The sequence below is a fragment of the Saccoglossus kowalevskii genome, chromosome 11 (assembly GCF_978046115.1).
Source record: "Saccoglossus kowalevskii chromosome 11, keSacKowa6.1, whole genome shotgun sequence".
Taxonomy (NCBI): domain Eukaryota; kingdom Metazoa; phylum Hemichordata; class Enteropneusta; family Harrimaniidae; genus Saccoglossus; species Saccoglossus kowalevskii.
The window spans coordinates 8,295,507-8,317,994 of NC_140651.1; the positions used below are offsets into that span (position 1 = coordinate 8,295,507).

Sequence of the window (22,488 nt, forward strand, 5' to 3'; positions counted from 1 at the left end):
AGGCTAGTTGTCTGTACGATTGTTGTAACACTGTTCAACCAACAACAATGCCCCGTCGGCGTTTTGAAGATAAACACATTGTCAATCATTTGTGAAAATTTCAAAACAAAGGGTCAAAGCGTCTCGGAGCTATTTTTTTTAAAGTTCTGGGATGTGCACTAAAAAGAAGCTGAGATAATACACTCAGTAAGAAGTTTGCTAATGTTCATAATTAAAATGGCTGTAACAGTTCCAAATTTAAATGTATTATCGTTTTGTTAAAAGTTAAATATAGTGCGTAATTTGGAGATCCCGTCATTTCTTTTTTTCACTATGTTTCTTTTTTATTATTTATGTACAGCCTTGCTAAATCTTGCCAAGCACTCAAAAGAGAGAATGTTTGCACCTGTTATCTATATTTTAAAATCGTTTTTTGAATATGTTCCATTATTCACAATTCTACAAAATTTTAACAGTCTATAGCCAAGACTGTTGGATAATAAAAAGAAAACAAAAAAATTTCACTCCCAAGTGCCCCCGAACCTGCATCTCCACCTTAAGTGAATTATAATGAATACCAGAATCTCCTGGTGGGGATAACAGAAAATATTTTTTTTCAAACTAGTCTGGTCTGTGATTCTGCCATTTTGAATGTTTGAAGTGGAGTGTGTGCCTACATATATACCAAGAAGTATGTGTTGTAACTTGATCTTAACTCTGAAACCAGTGTTTTAAATTTTTTTTTTAATTGAGCTGTAAAATTCTTGTTTGAATATAGTTTCAATGTGGTCAGTGATTGAGTGTACGATTTGTCCCAGAAACGTACAGCTTGTGACTGGTTACATGGCTAGTTGGGTAACTATGGGAAATAGGTGGGAAACAATAATCAAAAATAAAAAAAGACGTGTGGAATATTTCGGTTGCTCAAAAAGTGAAGGAGAATAGAAGTTTGAAAAAGTTATTAATCGGACGATCTTTTTCTACAGAAAAAATAGGTTGAAGCAAAGAAGTGAAAGCTTTTCCCCTGATTTCTACAGTAGCTTAGATGAGGCTAGATTAAATTTTTATATAACTGAATGACACTGAGGAATTTGTGAAATAATCCCTATTTTTGGGACAATCGTTTTTTTCAAACTCTCTTTATACGGGCCTTCCAATTTATCTGTTTGTCAATGCTCACTCCGAGAAAATGGGTAGAGTTAACGTCCCCAATGATTGAACCAAACACATCAATATTTCCCTCCATTCTCACAACCCTATGTGGGTTTTCTTTTTATCATGTACCGGGTTTGGTCAATATTTATAGTAAGTTTGTTAGCACTGCACCATTCATACATTCTTTGTAAGTCATTGTTAATTACAAATGAGATACTTGTACTGATCTTAATAAATTTGGATAAATTGGTATCATCGGTGAATAGTCAAATATTAAATACCTTAGTTGAATTAACAATTTTATTGATGTGAACAAGAAAGAAAATATGACACCGAACAGATTATTGTGGAATTCCACAATTAATGATGAGTTATGCGTCGACGAAATATTGTTTATGGTAACGAATTGTTGTCGATTATAAAGGTGGTTGGCAGTAGCAAACCTATCATTCCGTAATGTTCAAGTTTCGATAAAAGGATATTATTATTGATAGTGTCAAATGTTTTTTTAAAATTAATAAATACACCAAAAGTAATCATGCCATTTATTGTCCATGTATTGTACATATCTGACTGACAGCAAGTCTACTAGGGATAGTTTTGTATTACACCTTTGTTTTTGGAATCCAAGGTGTGTGCTCCAAAGTATCTGTTTTTTTCTAAGTAAATGAAAATGTTTTTATTAACAAGTGATTCAACGATTTTGCTGAAAATAGCTAAAACAAATTGAAATCAGTCGGCAATTTCCAGCTTCTACAGTGTTTCCTTCACTTTCAATCAGTGAACAATTGATTGCGTTACCCGGCCCAAGGGACGACAAATGACCGTGACATCGGCGACATGTTACACCAATTTTGGGTGAATCTGTACACTTCCGTGGATCCACCAATTTATAGTTATTCTCAGCAACTCAAATTCAGTGGACTGGGTGAAAGAATTATAGTGGTTGCTGTTGAGATACTACAGCTGTTCATCACTACTGCTGCCTCTAAGTTCGCGTAACATTGTATGGTATAGAGGATGGAAGAGCGCCGCCATACGACACGTTTGTGACAGTCTTCATTCAACAAAACAATAACAAGATTATATTTGAATCGTAAATATTTATTGAAAGATGTAAAAATGATTACTTAAATTATCTTTCCTGAAACTTTTAATTCGGAATTATAAAATAGTTCCAACAACAACAACAACATGATAATATTATTTCAACTTTTGAAAGCTACCAAAACGACGATATTTGTGCATATCGTGTACACAGATCTATAGTGTAACCTCCTGTAGAGAGCTTTGTGACCTGTACGGTGACACACATACTACAAACACTGGTGGCGCTATGTCAGAATATTGGCAAATACCAGATGACAACTGTATTACATACCTATGCTTGAAGATTCCGGGATTCCAACAGTGAAATAAATGTTGCTTTGAAAATCATTTGGTAATAAATAAAATACAAATGTCATGTTATATGTAAAGAAAAATTGCCAGAAGATTACTTTCACACCACTCCGGTTATACAATCTAATATGGTAACAAGTATTATTGTTTCTATAAATAATTGCTGTATTGGTCGTAGTAAACTCTTGAGGAATCGACTGGTTGCCCAGACCGGTCATTTGATGGAATGCCCCTTTACGATGCACGTCAATGCACAAATATGACTTGATTTTTTGTATTTTGTTATACGACGAAACGACATGTGTACAGATGTATGTATATGATATTAAATAGGTCAACAGTTCACCTGAATAACCCGTCATGACCCATATCAGGTGGGACTTCAATTATACTACTTCAAAATCGAGTAATAATGCACTGTGAATATGTGTATGTGTTTGCCCAAAATTTCCCAGTTCTCAATCTTGTTTGATATTTTGACTTACTAGTATTAGTATTAAATAAACATAAGTAACTACAATAGTTTCCATGTGGCCAGTGTTCAAGTTCTACTACACACCACACTATACAATATGTTTCTATTTACTAGCTGAAATATGTTTTACACGATTAGCAGAAATACTTAGATAAAAATGTACATTTTTGCATGCCCGTTGATCAATAATAATAATACTTTTCGAACAATCAAATGATATCTGATTCATCAAAACCATTCATTATCTCTTACTTTATAAATAGTAAATTATGTAAATGATTTACTAGTAACCAGTGATCGACTTGTCTTGAATTTTAAGTAAAACGACTATTCGGCAGTTGTTGATTACCTCAGAATAATGCACAAGTTTAAAGCGGGGGTGTCGTCACCTGCGCATGTGTCAGATGGCCATAGCGTGTCATTGTTTACAAACAAGCGTCTACCCATGAGCCTTTGCGTTTTTAGCGTGTGTTATCGTCGCTTGGGACTAAATTCCCACGCGTGCGCAGGTGACGACCCTCCCGCTTTAAAGAAGACAACTACTGGATTCAATATACTAATATAAAGATTTGCAGATCATGTGACCTTCATCTGTTAAGTAAACATGAAAAACAAAAAAAAATTCTAATAATTTAAAAAAAAAATATATGAAATACTGGAGCCGTCCCGCGGATTTTGCTAAAGGATTAACCCTCAGTCGACACACGATCACTTAATCATCGTCAGTTGCCCCAATTGCAACCTGGTATCTAACCATTGGTTCATCTGCTATCACGATCTCGCCATTCTTGTAATGATCCGGATTCTCCAAGCAGTCCAGAAAGACGTTGACGACAGTTTCCGGTGACGTCAGACAACCCTTTGATTTAATATCCCCGTGAACCTTTGCTATAGATGGGAAGTGTTCTGTAAATGACTCCGTGCCTGTTGCCAACATATCTGTATCTACCATTCCTGGATCGAGGCTGAAAGCTCGGGTTTCAAACTTAGAATAAGAATGAAAACAAAATGAGTTAAAGTAAAGCACAATAATGGAGCTGAAAGCATGAGAGGTCATCCAGTCGATTTGTTCTTCGACAATATTATTTTGTTGACAAGTGCTTTAACATAGACTCACAAATATATTATACTAGCACTAATTTATTTATATCAATATTGGAAAGATTTTCCCCTGACAGGCATTGTTTCGGACAGTTGGACAGATGATCCCAGAAGTCATCAATGTCACACAAATGACCTAGAATTGCTAATGTCGCATACGACTTATGTACCACTTCCGTGTCACTGAGAATGTTCTAGAACCGTACTGTGTCTGGGTGGAATATTCTAGATTTTGTTTAGAAACTGGTTGAATAGGTAATAGAACACTGTAGGAGGCAATAGGAGGCAATAGAAGGCAATGGAACATTCTAGAAATTGGTAGTAAATTCCAGACTCATTATGTATGCTGATGTAATGGTCTATTTATAGACAGTGTGGGTATATATAGGGAAGTTGTTCAGCACTGAGTTCAGATCGGAGATCTCGTTGAATTGTATTGGAGTTTAAGTATCTAGTTATTGGAGTAGTGGAGTTTTACCACGTTATTGTACTTGATGTTTGCAGAGTATAATAATACCAGTACCAGTTGAAACCTCATCTGTTGGCTCCGTGTTTGTATGATATCATCGCCGCCAGGGAAGTCTTTCTGTTACTGTTGCCATTTTGGTATTTGAACCATCACACCTGTACTATACCAATTACGGTAATATTACGTTGCGTGTGACAGCTAACAACTATGATTTGGGTATGCTGATTGTTTTTGAACACGTGACATCACTAATGGGTATTTTTCAGATTTGACCACGAGTTTTAATATACAAATAGTCGGATGGTTTGCGTATATGTGCTGGGTTACTTCTACTTCCCATACAGAAATCACTCAAAATGTGATTCCTCTTAAGTTTGATATTACGACCACCAACTTCATATACTGCGTCATTCTCCCCTGTAATCCTGTGTACTGTTCCAAATACCACAGATACAGAGCCGACATAGACCAGGGAATCTGTGGTCGCAACGACAACACACAATGTTGTTGTTCGGTTTAACAATTTCAGATATGAGCAGTACATAGTTTGCAACTTTCGAACACTATGTAACTTCAGAATTCTCATGTTTCTCAGCAAAGCGAACAAGTGATAATACATTTATTGGATATTTGATAACTCTTTGATGTAACAGTACTGGGGGTTCGGTAAACGCAGAGAATGACTTTATCTCAGGGCAGCAACTGGCACAACATTATCACTCGTTACATCAGCCATCTAGAACAAGCCAGCACTGTTAGTTTGTTGTCATAGGCCGTCATCACTCCAATGCATTGCTGATAATATCCAACACACAATAGGACACAGTCGCAGAGTATTGATTAAGTATCGACTCATTAATGTCGACTCATTACATTTGTCGAGAATATTTCGATACTCATCCATATAGGGCGACGTCCTTATACAATTTTCATAATAAATTGCCCATGTTGGGAGTTTTCGTCCACGAAATGTCAAAATACACAAACAGTTATTGCACCATCAATAACGATCACCGACCGGGTTGACATAGTTGAGCTATTGATGACAATTAATCATGTAAAAGGGAATTGTATGTTCATACAGTTTTTATTTTATACACACATTTTTTCAAATGTAATATGTACTACCTTGCCAATTCAGTTTTGGATATGCGTTCAGAGTTGTCATGTATGATTAGAAACAGATGAACAATCCATTTTTTTGTTCATGTGTAGATGTCATCTAAATTCAATGGTTGCTAGGAAACGAACGTATTGCCAGTGGATAACACTCAACAAAACACTCGTAAAAACTCGAGTGTACTGCAAATATAGGAAGACAAATCTGAAAATAGGATTTAAAAGAAACTTCTAAATTAAGTGAAGGAGTGGCCTTTAGTGATTGCAACGATAAAACACTGTGTTTGATTTAGTGATTGAACACCGCCACCTGCAGTGTGGACTGGCTTCAGCGCTGCAATATTTGAAGATTTGTTGCCAGGGCAACTGGTTTTATCATTTTTTTTTATTGTGATCACAATAACCAGTGGAAAGGTTAGAATGCAATATAGATGAGAGCATGTGATTTTTAGTGTTGATGTTTGAAACAGTATATTGTGAAATACATTAGACTGTGATCAATCTCTGTTCTACTTTTCGTTCGATGAAACAATGGCTGGTATTGGTAGCGCATGCGTATTAGTAGTTTTGATTTGTCATCTAACGAATAATTTTATGTGTCCTGCAAACATAACATTTTTAATATATGGTGAATCATCATCCGATTTTGTCTACAATATGGAGTATCAAATATCAAACTATGTTTTCGCCCGTATATTTAATATGACACATAAATGACACACTTACGTCAGAGTTGACTAAGTTACGTATATATTGCTCCCTCGCTGCTTGGATGGACGAATAAAGCGAAATCACATTCGTTGTAAGCCGACCTAACAATGACGTCAAATTCACCACTGTACATTGGCATGATGTCTTGAAATACTGCATGAAATAACTGATAAATAAGACGTACCCCGTAAAGTTTAAATTAAGAGCTTTCTGTTGAACAAAAGAGAAAACACAAAATGTGATATGTATATGTATGTGCGCTTTTACTAGACTCACTTGGATGCTCTTCGTGTTGGAGTGTTGTGTACCATAAATATGAGTTCAGAACGATCACACAGACCACCACAATAAGACTGTCAACCATGGAGCGATTGTTATTCAATGATTCACCGCATAGCTATACCGTTACGTATTTTTCAATGATCTCATCCACTAGCTCCAGAAAACACGTCAGTGTTATTGTTATCGATGGAATTAAGATGACATTGTCTGAATAATTTTATTTATTACTAAATAATGCAAAATTCCAAAGCGCGTAAACCACTCTTTTATACAGAGGGTTGATAAGATGTAATTATGTCGGGGAAAAAAAATTGTGGACGTGTATACATCGTGCGTAACATACTCAACCATAGTAGTGACATAGTACCGCGAACACCTGGCGATGGGCAGTATCTTTGTAGTAATTTGGACAACCATACTTCGAACGAGTCTGTAGCGTTACTATGGTAATCGAACATGTCATGCGCAGTTTAAACACATAAATTGTCTATTCATATGATACAAAATGAGATGTACGTATTTTACCTGAATGAGAGAGGCGTCTGTGTGTTGTCCGGCCATACGTCCTATGTCTCCCGTCAAATCGGCAACGTTGTTAACAAGGATAGCATCAGAGTAATTCTCGGCGCTGGCTTCACTGATGATCGCGTCCCATGTCGACTGTAAACCACTTACGTCTGATAAGTCACGTGACACTAGCGATACTGAAAAAAAATATGGTTGACTTTCAACAGGAATTACAATATTTCAACAACTGCCACTTCCAAGTGATCGTCTGCCTTTATAATCAGAAAGGGAGACAACGGATAAAGATTTAATCTATTAAATAATAAATATTATGTTTCAATATTTTTTTTCCTCATTCGTCAATTGGTAAATGTTTATTAAATTGACCGTACGGCTGACATGCAAACACAGATGCGGGGAAAATCAATCAACATTAACGTCAAACCTCGTTATATTCTGCCTGATTGCGTCCATAACGTGTAGGACCCTTTAAAGTTCATTGACGCATGCGCAGATAATCGCCAGCACGTGCATACAATTACAAACACACCGGATTTCGCATCGTTTCAAATAAAAACATTTACCTGCTCATTGCAGTGGTGCGATAAATAGATATTTAAGTATATTTTTTATGACGATTGCCGCGAGTAACTTGAAGACTAAATAAAATGGCTGAGGATTTTATGGCATACTCGGATAATGAAACCGTAATGAAAGCGTTACTGTGTTTCATTAAGCCGAAAGTGAGGTACATACTTATCGATGGGGCGCCTCGACTATCTGTAAGCCCTCTTACTGTTAATGAACGGAGTATACCTGAAGTAGAGGATGGAAATAGCTACGCACTGTAAACGGAGTGATATGGAGGGTACAATTTTCACGTTTCGAGGATATTCGCTATTTTTTAAAATACACACTTCCATTTATAGCTTAACGCCAAATGCGCCAACGGCAGGTGTCTAGTACAACGCGTCATACTCAAAAAAACGTCGCACTATGCTCTTTCAATTTTAGGTAGCTGGCCCTATAGCGTCTTGTTTTTTAGTGTTTACGTATATAGTTACGAATCACAGCTTGTCGTATATTTATTTTAATACAAACTACCGCCAAAGGTATCAATTCATGACTTTGCGTGAATCTCTTTCAATAAGTACGATTTAACGAGATAACCAATTGAGGCTCGCAAGACTCGCAAGATATCTTACAAGACATCTCAACAAGTCCCCTTAGGATGTTCCAATTTCTCCCTCACGTACAGCACCACAAACTACACGAATACGTTCTTGAAGCGTTAAAGCGCGGTAGTCGTCGCGCTGCGCATGTTCGACATTTGTGTTGATAAACATTGATTATCCCACAATCCAATGCGCTCTTCAAGTGGAAATCACAAGTATGAGGTTTGACCTGGGCGCGACTTGCACTCACTACCGCCGGTGACTTCTTCGATACCTTCCAATCACATGAAAATAACCTAATTAAAGCTTGGAAATGTGTCAGTTCGTACTCGTTGATCTGCGCAACAGTCAAAGTCGCCATCTTTGTTTATATGAGACCCATATATCTCGCACATGCGCAGCGCGACGACTACCGCGCTTTAACGTATGACATGCACGTGAATTATTCCGTCTATCACATAACGTAGTCCCTGTCTGTTAAATATATGCGTGTTGTTCTGCAGCTAGATACTAGGCAAACTGACAGCGAAGTATTCAATATACATAGTTTGTCGTGACCCTGTACATCAGATCTACCATTTTCGATTACGGTTGGCTTAGAAACTAAGTCGTCTGCAAAAAAAGCCTGTTCACTTTGTAGTTCCGGCTCATATGTTACGCAATGCGCCAGTATAACATTTCGTTTGTTCGTGATTGCTATTTAAATAATGCTATCCAATCAGAATCTTCGTATTATATGCATCGGCTATGCAACACATTTGATCATTTTGGTATTCCCGAGTAATATTTCACATTATATGACGAAATATAGTGGTGAAACGAAATTGACGCCACGACCGGACCATCTCATGATATGTAAAGGTGTGTCAACTGTTAAGTAACTTATAATAACATATTTAATCGACTTCTGAGACCTTATACGGATTTTATTCTACGTTAATTTTTCAGACTGCAAAACAAGATGTAAACGTGACAGCAAATCCATAGGTTGAATCGATTTGAATTGATAATTAAACAAACTCTTGTACGATAGTGTTGCATCACTTTTATTAAAATGTGCACATTGTAATATTGTGTACACAAACAACGCATTTTACACGCTTAGTATACTTCGCTATAAACCCATTTTGAACTCGACAACCGCCCTCTAATTTAAAATAGTTTTTAAAATTCAAGACGACATAATCTTGAATTGTGTTCCTTTGAGTCCCATGAATGTACCACTAACGAGCGTATGTAAGTATTGTGGAGACTTTAACGTTTGACGTTTGGTATGTATCTAGTGCATCAGCATAGCAACTTACAATCAACCCGTTCTTTAATTGGCAGCCAGGAGCGATATATGCCCGACCATAACTTATTCCAATTTTTGAAATATGAATAATGATTGTCGATAAAATAACCGCGACAGTAATTTAACAAGTTGTTATGGTATGCGAGACATTCTATATAGGCAATAACAAGGTGAGTTGCTGATTACATTTATACGAACAATCATTACAGAGAATTACTTGTCACACAAATAACTCCCAGACTTCTTAATATACCGATTACTCAGAACCATATTACTATTACAAACAACTCCGTTACGATTGCTGCAGACTAACACAATCTTGAGTTTAATGAAAGCTTGTTTTAATACATACACGCGTAAAGACCAGGAAGGAATTACTAGAAGCTTGTCTGAAGTAATTCACGACGGATCACAATTCAATAAAACAAGATGCCTGACTGCACATAACGAATGAAATTTCTATCACGTCGAGGGGTTTTTGTGGCATGTGACCTCGATGTCTCAAATGTGTTCTAACGAGTTTGTGATTGGCATTCATAATATGGCTTGGATATATCGCCTACATATGTACACAAGTTTTTACAACGATTTACAAATATTTAAAAAAAAAAATATTTTACTACCAACTTTTTATATTTAATTTCAGTAAGGTTAACATCATTTTTATTTATGTCTCATAGGTTAATAATGTTCACTATACAAAAATAATAATAACTATTTTTATTCATGCATTTCAAAATTTGCATAAAATAATGGCAAGTCATGATAAATTTACATAATAAGCTGATGGGACAATATATACACCGCTACATATAGAATGAATACTACAGGTAACGCCTAAGCGGAGCGAAATGACCATTCGGAGTAGTCACCAACGACAAATACAGTGAACTGTTTTTACATCTTGGTTAATACAAATTATCGCACAAGCCATCATATTGAGAAACAAGATATTGTTATTTCTATGACAACTAATCGTGCCTATTGCATAACACTTTTGCATCACTATGGCAACGAATAGTCAATCTGATTAAAATCTGATGTAGTGTACGGGCTTTAATTATTTTGGCTATAAACTTGTTTTAATTTTTTTTTTTTTTTACTTTTGTTATTAATGCCCTTTTATTTTATTATTTTACTTTGATTTTGATTTTTTTAATTCCGCCCTACCTACATCTGATCCGACGCCTATGTAAGTCCCGTTCAAATCTCGCGTAAGTAACAGCCAATCACAGTCCCCCTTTTATACAGGCTGTCGGTTGCTTACTTTTCAGTGTATACGGGCAATCTTTCTGTACATTTATATTTTGCCCACTTGAATAAACCATTAATAGAAAATTGCTAGTATATTTTTATTTGAGAAAGAAATTCCACAACATTTTACAATTTTTGTCATTTCATTGAATATTTTTGTCACTTCCAACAAATGTGTACACTTTCAGATACATCTTCGCCAGCCAAGGTTCGTTCATTCAGTCATCGCTTCAATTTTACATCACTGAGCATAATTATCTAGAATGGAAGCAACAAAAAAGTAAATCGTAATGATTAGAACACTGTAAACAGCTATAGTAAACAATGCAAACTGATTTTAAATTGTATAGCGGTCACCGGCCCACGGCATCGACGCAGAAAATTGGAGCAAAACAATATTTTCTGATCAATTGCGATGTGTTCCAAATAAAAAAAATATTTTATTCCAGTCCAAATCAGCTCAATTACTTTAATAAAGTGTTATTGTATAATGTACAAAATGTTGATAAAATTTGATGAATATTTACAGCTAAGGCTTCAATACTGTAGACGATTTTGGCCCGATCGTCAACAAAACATCACCCGTCTCCAGGGCAGGCGACTGGAAAAAGACACTGGTGTTCGGTCGAACAGGTGGAAACAAAATCGTCACTCCCAGAGAAACTATGCAAAATAACGATCTAAAGTCGAACCATTCGAGCCACAATATTAACATAAAAATGACTTTCGTTGCATTTGACAATGATAAACTTACCGAAAAGCCGTGTTTTTCTCGGTCGGTATAATCCGCCATTTTATTTGTGTGTTTGCCACCAGGCTCTGCCAGGTGACGTCATCATGTGCGCTATAGAAGGAGGTATGTGATTCGTTGACTAAAATCGTCGATAGTGGGTCTCGTTGAAATCTCGTTACATAGGCATCGGTTCAGATGTAGGTAGGGCGGAATTAAAAAAAATCACAAAATCAAAATCAAAGTAAAATAATAAAATAAAAGGGCATTAATAACAAAAGTAATAAAAAATAAAATTAAAATAAGTTTATAGCCAAAATAATTAAAGCCCGTACACTACATCAGATTTTAATTAGATTGACGAATAGTATAATGTTTTAATAGTATTATGAAGTATAACACTATGAAGTTATGAAACCTTCATATGTATGTACCGAATTGATTTATAATTAAACATTGCCTTCTGTGAATTTGGAGATATAATATATAATATCCAACCAACATATGTTCCCCTGGGATGGGAAATGTCTTAGGGTAGTTTTTAGGTTTCACAAATAACTCCCACAAAAACATATTACAGAGATGCTATTATATCCCACCCACAAACATTTTTTAAAAACTTTCCTCCGACAAAGCAACATGATCCTACACTTCAGTATTTCCTTAACTTGACATGATAATCATAAATCATACTCATACTAACGTTGGCATATTTTTTTAAACAAACTAAATGAGACCAATTCCAGTCGCGTGGATGTGTTACCTTTTTATTTCTCTGAATGTATACGTCCAATCATGCATTGGCAACAACTGAGTGAAGGGATATTCTGATATCATTTGCGTTTAATATATATATATATTTGTGTATATCAATCACCATACCTAGCACACACATTCGTCAATCAGTTTAGTAATCAGCCAGAAAATAAGCACTAAATTACATATATATTGCTTGATAGATACTTTCTTATTTTAGTCCCGCCTAATGATAATAGATACATTATCTTGTTTCACGGCTGTATGCATGATTAGATTGGTGATAGATGTGTATCATATCTCGTAATGACTATTAACGCAAAATTGAAAATAAATTAATAGTACCGGATATGGATTGCGGAAAACTATTACTTATTCCGTCTAAGTGTAATATTTTAAAACCTACACTGTCAAATCTGTTTGCACGTTGTCGTAGGAGGAAGTGGATACCTGGAAATAATTATCTAATGACAAGTTCTATATATATATATATGTGTTCGATGCTTTTTACACGTGTCGCGTGAAACAGTGACGCTTTAAATGAAACCGGTTGTACATTCGCACATGACAGCAAATGCACTCATACTTGCCATGTTTGCATTGTTGAATAGTAGAGTGCTTACTTCGGGCAATCAATTGGCATTTATGCTTGTTTATATTCTCTCGTTTATAGTAATAGCGTGGGACACAAAGCATCCGCTTACTTGCAGGTTTTATGAACGTCCCTGGGACGAGGTCAAATATTAGGTAGCACGTTTTTCTGGATTGTGATCATGAAGGGCGTGGTGAATACCGAACTCGCGTTTATAAAGTTCATGGTGGAATTGTACGTTAAATGTTAATATGTTCCACGTTTGGTACATTAAGAAAACCAACAAAGGTTTTCATATAGGAGTTATCAATTTGCCAAAACGTTTTGAAAAAAACAAATAACACACACACAAAACGATATTCAATTTGAGGTTTAGGTGACCTAATTTATCTTTCAATTAACATTAGCGCATTACCGTTCTCCCAACGGCACAGGCCACTATAATAAATCACGTGAAAAGCACGTCCAGTAGGGATAATATCCAGGGATATAGTCATAGAAAGCTTCATAACGAACCGCAGACTAATAACAAATTGTTATTAGTATTAGAGTGAATGTAGAAGGGGTCGCACCCGTTGGGTGCCCCCAATGTAAAAGCGCGCCCCCCATAACCAAACATCGTGCGTCCCTGGATGCAAGGATACCGCCAAGACGTGGTATATGAGGTTCCCTGTAGTAGTGCAACATTATACGTCAAGATGCCGAGGTCAAGGACGACTAGGGCTGGTTTTTTATCGATTCTAACTTGTTATATACACGGGATGAAAAATGCGTTAAAATTTTACATTTTACAAGGTGTGCAATGTATACGTGTAAACGACACATACCTTCGATACGGTCGCCGTATTGGTCTCGTATTAGAGACTTCGTTTCCTGTAGTTTCTCTAGACTTCGAGCCACTATCACCAATCGCGATTTGCGCCTAGATGTATTGCGGGAAAGAATCTTGGCAGTACCGATGGCCAGATGTCGTCCAATCCCACGGCTGGCACCGGTGATGACGCAAAATATTGGTTGTTGTCCGTACACGGCTGTAGAAGCTGCTTTCGGTGTGCACGTCGCCATGTTGAATGAAACGAAAGTGCTGTTAGTATTGAGGTCATGTCATGCTTTGTTACGCACAGAGCTGAAAGACCCATTGGTCAGAGAATGGTGATGATTATAATAAGGTCGCGCTATCTACTATTGATTCTGCCTCAGGGTGTTATCTTCCAAGATTGTATGAAATGCTACAGTTACTTTGTAATTATTGTCTATTAAAAGCAACCGGCTCGTATCGGATAATGAACACATACAATAACTCGTAGACGAGCAGCTTATAACCACTATGTCCTCTCAAATGTTCCACTCCGCTCCCAGCGCCGACTTATGATGAGTTGGTGTCTAACGACTACCCAATTTGACGAATAGCTTTCAGTTGAAGAACAGAACTACTTGTTTGTGAAGCAGAATAGCAGTTGTATGGTTTTTTGCTAGAATCGATTCCAACCTAGACGATGCTTCTATGAGTTTTAGTAATAATGAACAAACAATATCAAATAGCAATTCAATCGTTTATTTCTACATTCATGAATGAATATCAAAATATAAACTTTTAATCATTAGTACCGCTAAATACCTAACTAGTTCAATACCTAATTAAAGCGCGGTGGTCGTCGCGTACAGCGCGTTTGGTTTTCATCCAAACAGACAATGTATTTTACAATCCTTGTATACATACGTCACTATGAGTCCCATATCGAACAGGACGCGGCACGACGACTACAACTTTATGATTCCGCCTTGGTTATCAAAGCTAATTTTGTACTTATTACACACTCGCCTTTTATCTATAGTGTACCGTGTTGTACATCAAATTCGGCGACCTCGAATTCGTTAAACCTAATGCAGATGCATAACATGTGTTTGTGTTAAAGTTGTATTGCCAGGAAAATTTTCTTTGAAGACTTTGTCACGTCAAGAATTATGCGCAATCTAATAAATTCAACATTTACGGTATTTTCAAGATACCTGCGTGTCTTGCCAAAGGCTGAACAATGTTTTTTTCTTCTGTAGACTCAGTTGTAAATGTGTTCAGCATTACATCAGGACTGTCAATCACACACAGATTTCTCTCTTCAAGATTGGATAAGGACAAGTATCATAAGTATCATAACATTCAATGTGAAGCATTTTCTATCAAGATTAGTCGAGAAGCACACCATACTCTCGAGTTGTTTTCAGTATAACTATTATGTCTTTCCGTGAATATTTTCGAAGGACATTGACCGTGTCCAATTGTCGACATTGAAAGAGCTGTCGGGTAAATTTTGTCGACAATACAACTTTAGAGAATTGAGCAGAAGGTCAAGGCCGAGTAATCTTAGAGCATGGAAGATACTAGTACTAAAGGACCATGCTTAGAAAGAGAGAGAGCTCCGATCCTAATACCGTTACATGCAGTGAATAATCATGAACGAGCGTGATAAACATCGAAAACAAAACAATCAAACAATTTAATAAAGATGGTCTATTTAATTCTGCCATTACGTCCCAGAACAATTTGTGTTAATGCCACTAGAACACTCCACGCGTTTTGCCATGTATCATTCACTTTCCACACCGCAACAGATGTGAATGTGTATGACCTACGTACTTGTACATATACTTTGTGTACGCATATAATATAGTATATAGAACAATGCTTTGCACGAAAATCACTCCAATGTCCAAAATGGAAAGCAAACTAAACAAAAACAAATCGCAGTTTAATTATTAAATTAAATCACGTTTTAAAATCAAAAAAATAATTGACAACATTTCTAATAGACTATGTACAATCACACATTTGAACCATACGTACCGATGGTGTGTATTAGCATGTAGACCAAAATCAAGGTCAAATCCATTACAGGATCGCCAGAATATTTGTTTTTTTCCGGCAAAACATTAAAAAAACAAAAACAAAAAAACACAACAACCATATTAAAAACATTTATCCGAACTACATTTCTATAAGTTAGCCGATATATATATATATATATATATATATATATATATATATATATATGACAAACAATACTAAATTCATACAAATAATTAGTAATAAGAACACTTCACTAATCAAAGAAACCATAAAGTACATCGAACAGTGTTACAACATAAGAAATACATTACCGGCATAAATAAACAACATATGCCATATTCCTACATATTGTAAATTGTCTTACTATTCACGGATAGTTTTATGTCCGCTCAACTATGTAAAAACTGTATTAACTCGTTAACCAAAAAAGAAATGTCACATTATCTTTACGGTATTAATAAAGAATTCTATTCTATTCTATTCTATTCTATTCTATTCTATTCTATTCTATTCTATTCTATTCTATTCTATTCTATTCTATTCTATTCTATTCTATTCTATTCTATTCTATTCTATTCTATTATATTCTATTCTATATACTCCCAAACACCGCAACCTGCCAGTGACATTGACTTGCCAGGAACATGAAACATTTCCTTTAATATTCCTTTACAGACACGAGTGTGGACTAAATCCTTAGACCCCCATATTGGAAATAGCCCCAACAATGATACGTACTCTGTGGGCGCTAATACTTAGTGTAGAGTGTAGGTGTTATATTTCCAATGTTAAAATACACATGAAGAGCTTCTATGTCTTAGGAAATGTCCAAAAGAAATCTAATAGTTTCGATTTTGAAAAATCTTGAATATTGATCAATAATATACATTGCGGCAAACGCAAAATGAAACATCGAATGAAACATCGGATTAACCAGTCGCTAATTTCAAAATAGGTCCCTGCCCTTGCGTGTACTCATACCAAAGCCTTACACTGGAAAATTAACTCGTGATGCGGGGTACCATGACGTGAACGATAGATCTTCGTGCTTTACTTTATGGACCCATGAAACACTAGTATATTACTTTATGTATCCATGAAACACTAGTATATTACTTTATATATCCATAAAACACTAGTATATTACTTTATGTACCCATGAAACACTAGTATATTACTTTATGTACCAATGAAACACTAGTATATTACTTTATGTACCCATAACACACTAGTATATTACTTTATGTATCTATGAATCACTAGTATATTACTTTATATATCCATGGAACACTAGTATATTACTTTATGTATCCATGAAACACTAGTATATTACTTTATGTATCCATAAAACACTAGTAAATTACTTTATGTATCCATGAAACACTAGTATATTACTTTATGTACCCATAAAATACTAGTGTATTACTTTATGTATCCATGAAACACTAGTATATTACTTTATGCATCCATAAAACACTAGTATATTACTTTATGTACCCGTAAACTACTAGTTTATTACTTCAGGTATCCATAAAACATTAGTATATTACTTTATGTATCCATGAAACACTAGTTAGTATATTGAGTTATGTATCCGTGAAACACTAGTATATTACTTAACGTATCTATGAAACACTAGTATATTACTTTGTGTATCTATGAAACACTAGTATATTACATTGTGTACCCGTGAAACACTAGTATATTACTTTATGTATCTATGAAACAATAGTATATTACTTTATGTATCCATGAAACTCTAGTATATTAATTTATATATCCGTGAAACACTAGTATATTACTTTATGTATCTATGAAACACTAGTATATTACTTTATGTATCCATGCAACTCTAGTATATTAATTTATATATCCGTGAAACACTAGTATATACTTTACGTATCTATGAAACACTAGTATATTACATTCTGTACCCGTAAAACACTAGTATATTACTTTACGTATCTATGAAACACTAGTATATTACATTCTGTACCCGTCAAACACTAGTATATTACTTTATGTATCTATGAAACACTAGTATATTACTTTATGTATTCATGAAACACTAGTATATTAATTTATGCATCCATGAAACACTAGTATATTACTTTACGTATATATGAAACACTAGTATATTACATTCTGTACCCGTGAAACACTAGTATATTACTTTATGTATCTATTAAATACTAGTATATTACATTGTGTACCCGTGAAACACTAGTATATTACTTTATGTATCTATGAAACACTAGTATATTACTTTACGTATCTATGAAACACTAGTATATTACATTCTGTCCCCGTGAAACACTAGTATATTACTTTATGTATCTATGAAGCACTAGTATATTACTTTATGTATCCATGAAACACTAGTATATTAATTTATGTATCCATGAAACACTAGTATATTACTTTACGTATCTATGAAACACTAGTATATTACATTGTGTACCCGTGAAACACTAGTATATTACTTTATGTATCTATGAAACACTAGTATATTACTTTATGTATCTATGAAACACTAGTGTATTACTTTATGTATCCATGAAACACTAGTATAGTAATTTATGTATCCATGAAACACTAGTATATTACTTTACGTATCTATGAAACACTAGTATATTACATTCTGTACCCGTAAAACACTAGTATATTACTTTACGTATCTATGAAACACTAGTATATTACATTCTGTACCCGTCAAACACTAGTATATTACTTTATGTATCTATGAAACACTAGTATATTACTTTATGTATTCATGAAACACTAGTATATTAATTTATGCATCCATGAAACACTAGTATATTACTTTACGTATATATGAAACACTAGTATATTACATTCTGTACCCGTGAAACACTAGTATATTACTTTATGTATCTATTAAATACTAGTATATTACATTGTGTACCCGTGAAACACTAGTATATTACTTTATGTATCTATGAAACACTAGTATATTACTTTACGTATCTATGAAACACTAGTATATTACATTCTGTCCCCGTGAAACACTAGTATATTACTTTATGTATCTATGAAGCACTAGTATATTACTTTATGTATCCATGAAACACTAGTATATTAATTTATGTATCCATGAAACACTAGTATATTACTTTACGTATCTATGAAACACTAGTATATTACATTGTGTACCCGTGAAACACTAGTATATTACTTTATGTATCTATGAAACACTAGTATATTACTTTATGTATCTATGAAACACTAGTGTATTACTTTATGTATCCATGAAACACTAGTATAGTAATTTATGTATCCATGAAACACTAGTATATTACTTTACGTATCTATGAAACACTAGTATATTACATTGTGTACCCGTGAAACACTAGTATATTACTTTATGTATCTATGAAACACTAGTATATTACTTTATGTATCTATGAAACACTAGTGTATTACTTTATGTACCCATAAAATACTAGTGTATTACTTTATGTATCCATGAAACACTAGTATATTACATTGTGTACCCGTGAAACACTAGTACATTAATTTATGTATCTATGAAACACTAGTATATTACTTTATATATCTATGAAACACTAGTATTTTACTTTATGTACCCATGAAATACTAGTATATTAATTTATGTATCCATGAAACACTAGTATATTGCTTTATCTCAAACAAAAGTTCTCGTCGTTGTTGATTTCAGTACATATTCAATCCATGGTTACGAGCAAACCACGTGACCAATTGCATTGACCTTCTCATTGGTGCATAGATTAGCATTCTTTGTGTCAGATCAATGGAAAATTTTTGCCAAGGAAAACAAAAACGATTTGGAAGCACCTTTAATAGGGGTATATTTCCATTTTCTTCAAATCAAATTTAAAGATTTTAGATGCCACAATAACGTCAGCTCTTCTATAGCCTATCGTGGGCACTACATTATTCGGAAATAGTAATTCCCGTACCTTTGAAAAAAATCCGTTGCGATACCGTCACCGGTGGCCATATTGAAAGGAAACTGCCCCCATTGTTCCAAGATTCAATAGTCCAAGTGTGTGATGTGATTTCGTGATAGTCAATAGCTAACCCATAAACACACACACGGAAAAATGAAATGACACTTATAACCACGTATGACCTTATGATCCTCATAAACGTTAAGATAACATCGGCACGTTCAGCGGAGTATTATTCCCAAAGCGTAAACACTAGCGTTGCCCGAATCCGTCGCACGGTTTCGCTGAAGCGACCATCCATGACCGTCCCGCGAGCCCGTGCGAGAATGATAGTAAAAGCTGTATTTGACCTTCAAAGACACTACCAGGAACTTAATTAATTAACGTGCGAAAGTGAAGGAAGTTCTGTTGACAAGGAATTATTCGATTAAGGGCTCCAATCGTTTAACACACGTCTTGAAAAGTACACTTAAAATATCAAACAAAATGTGCTTCCAATTTATATGTGTGATTTACACATAGTAGAGAATCTGTTTTCTATATTATTTCACCAATCACAATTTTCATCAAAATGTTTACCGTCCTACAAAGTAAACGCTTTGGGACACTATGTTTTCATGAATTAAATTGTTATAAAATGCTAGAAATTTGCGGGATTATTTACAATTTACTTTTTCACCAAATCCTTCAAACAACTATTAAACAATCAAGAAGATGATTAATTTTTGATCGCATTTAGATAAATAGAGTATTCATTTCTATTATAATACTTCAATAATAAAAGATAAACATATTATATTTTAAATATTTTTTTGTAAAAAATTAATTGAAATATTGATCATTTCACTTCTGATGCTCATATAAAAATTATAAATATTATAGTGTATGCTACTTTATATTTTTGTCTAATTGTTTTTATTCAAACATATTTTGAGTACGTATGTTTTTATAGTGCATGGACAACTAAAAAAAGTATAGCAATCCTTTTTGCTCAGATTTGTTGTTGTTGACGTCCGGGATTGAAACGTGCCGCTTGTTATTGGTGACAAGCGCCAACAGCGTCGAAACTGTCAGTAACATTCGTTTGAATGGATTTCACCAATATTTAATTATATACGCCATATGTTGTCTTACACTAATCACAATGGTATTGTATACGAATTAGAAAGATATCATTATGACTGTACTAAATGCGCAGTAATATTTTAAAACTTTATGATACAAATATTGCAAAATCAAAAAGAATTTTACCAATTTGGCCATTATGTATGTTAAATTAATTTCCCTTCAACATATTCTAATTGGGTATTGGTTCCCTGAGTCAGATCATATTTAATAATTAAGGACTGCGATTTACATAACAACGGACTAATTGATTTGTATCATGAGTTCCCACTGGACTGGAATATGCTAAACTCAAACATAGCACAAGTAAATTTACTTAATCGATGCATATTAATTCTCATTTTATTATACTGATTAACATAACAAGGTCTATTTGCATGTGGATTTTAACTGAATGGTTTAAAAGATATCAACGGCCACTTAAATCGAACAAGTATATTTCTTTGAATTATCTTTAAAATTGTAGAACCGGAATTCAACTTATAACCCGAGTATACAAAAATGAGCATTGTTCTTCTACTCCAACTGATCATGGTTACTCAGTTGATTTTTCCTTTTTCAAAATGGTTCAGATCGAAACAAATACTGTCCCCAGTTGACGGGTATTAGCAATGCTTTCGTTTTTCATCATAAACTTAACAGTCGTACAATCTGCTCCGGATTGGCGGCGCTCATCTAATAGTCAACCCAATTGATGGTTAACAGCAAACAGGATACATAGAAAATTTCCATCTCTTTGGAGATAAGGATACGAGACAAACGACATAAAATCAAACATCAACATGAAGATTTGAGAAGGCTGTTGGCTATATGCATACTACAAATAATGAACTGACCTTGCTAGCGGTGTTATCCCATCTGAAAACTTAATTTAATGTAATCAATTACGCGAATTCGCCATAACAGTATTTCCTCTCTTCAGATGTTTTGTGAAGATAGCAGAACATTAGTCTGCTTTGATTGCCAGAGGCCCCTGTAAAATATTATCGTATAAACAAGTACTATATAATGTTATTAAGCGATGTCCATGCCTTTGTGCCTTGGGATGGTGCTCTAATAGTCCGGAATAAAAAATATATGCGCATCCTTATGGTAATTTGTTTGTTTGACTGAATTTCCCCACTGTGTGATCACTTTTAAGTTTGTGCTTCTGTGCAGCAAGATTATTCTTTAATATTTTCTCAAACCAATATTCATGAGTGCTCAGATAATATTCCCAAGGCCATAGCTCCATAAAACGTCAACAAATAACCATCAATAATTGCTTAAAATATTACACATATGGTAATAGTTTTCCCAATGCATCTTGGTCTCAAATGTAAATGATTTATTGCATGTGCTACAATGTATGTGTCTCATTTTAATAAATATGATCTGTGGTGAAAATAATTATCTGTTTAAATCGCTAAGTTTTCAAAAAGCTTTGTCCAGTGTGTTAGGAAGTCTTTTTCTTGTCATTAACACAAAAACGTCGGCAAAATGTAAATTTTTACTTGAAATACTGAACGCATTTGAAGTGCATCCACAATAGTCGACTTTAAATGCATGCTGCAATAAATGTTATA

At 34.6% G+C, this 22,488-nt stretch overlaps 1 protein-coding gene and 2 long non-coding RNA genes across 3 annotated transcripts; all 3 read right to left on the reverse strand.

The window, feature by feature from the left end:
• Positions 1-2,217: 2,217 nt before the first annotated feature.
• LOC102804203 (uncharacterized) lies at positions 2,218-8,411 on the reverse strand. The gene is made up of 4 exons (XM_085505599.1): positions 8,405-8,411; positions 7,218-7,396; positions 6,426-6,620; positions 2,218-3,995 (listed from the first exon to the last, which is right to left on the reverse strand). Exons 1-4 carry the CDS (start codon positions 8,409-8,411, stop codon positions 3,723-3,725), a joined length of 654 nt encoding a protein of 217 aa, XP_085361725.1. The 3' UTR covers positions 2,218-3,722.
• A 2,465-nt stretch (positions 8,412-10,876) lies between these two features.
• LOC146736149 (uncharacterized) lies at positions 10,877-12,793 on the reverse strand. The gene is made up of 2 exons (XR_014930894.1): positions 11,677-12,793; positions 10,877-11,180 (listed from the first exon to the last, which is right to left on the reverse strand). It is a non-coding gene; the product is annotated as an uncharacterized LOC146736149 (long non-coding RNA).
• Positions 12,794-13,712: 919 nt separating this feature from the next.
• Positions 13,713-21,865, reverse strand: LOC146736150 (uncharacterized). Its single transcript, XR_014930895.1, has 3 exons — positions 21,760-21,865; positions 15,011-15,115; positions 13,713-14,043 (listed from the first exon to the last, which is right to left on the reverse strand). It is a non-coding gene; the product is annotated as an uncharacterized LOC146736150 (long non-coding RNA).
• Positions 21,866-22,488: the final 623 nt, after the last annotated feature.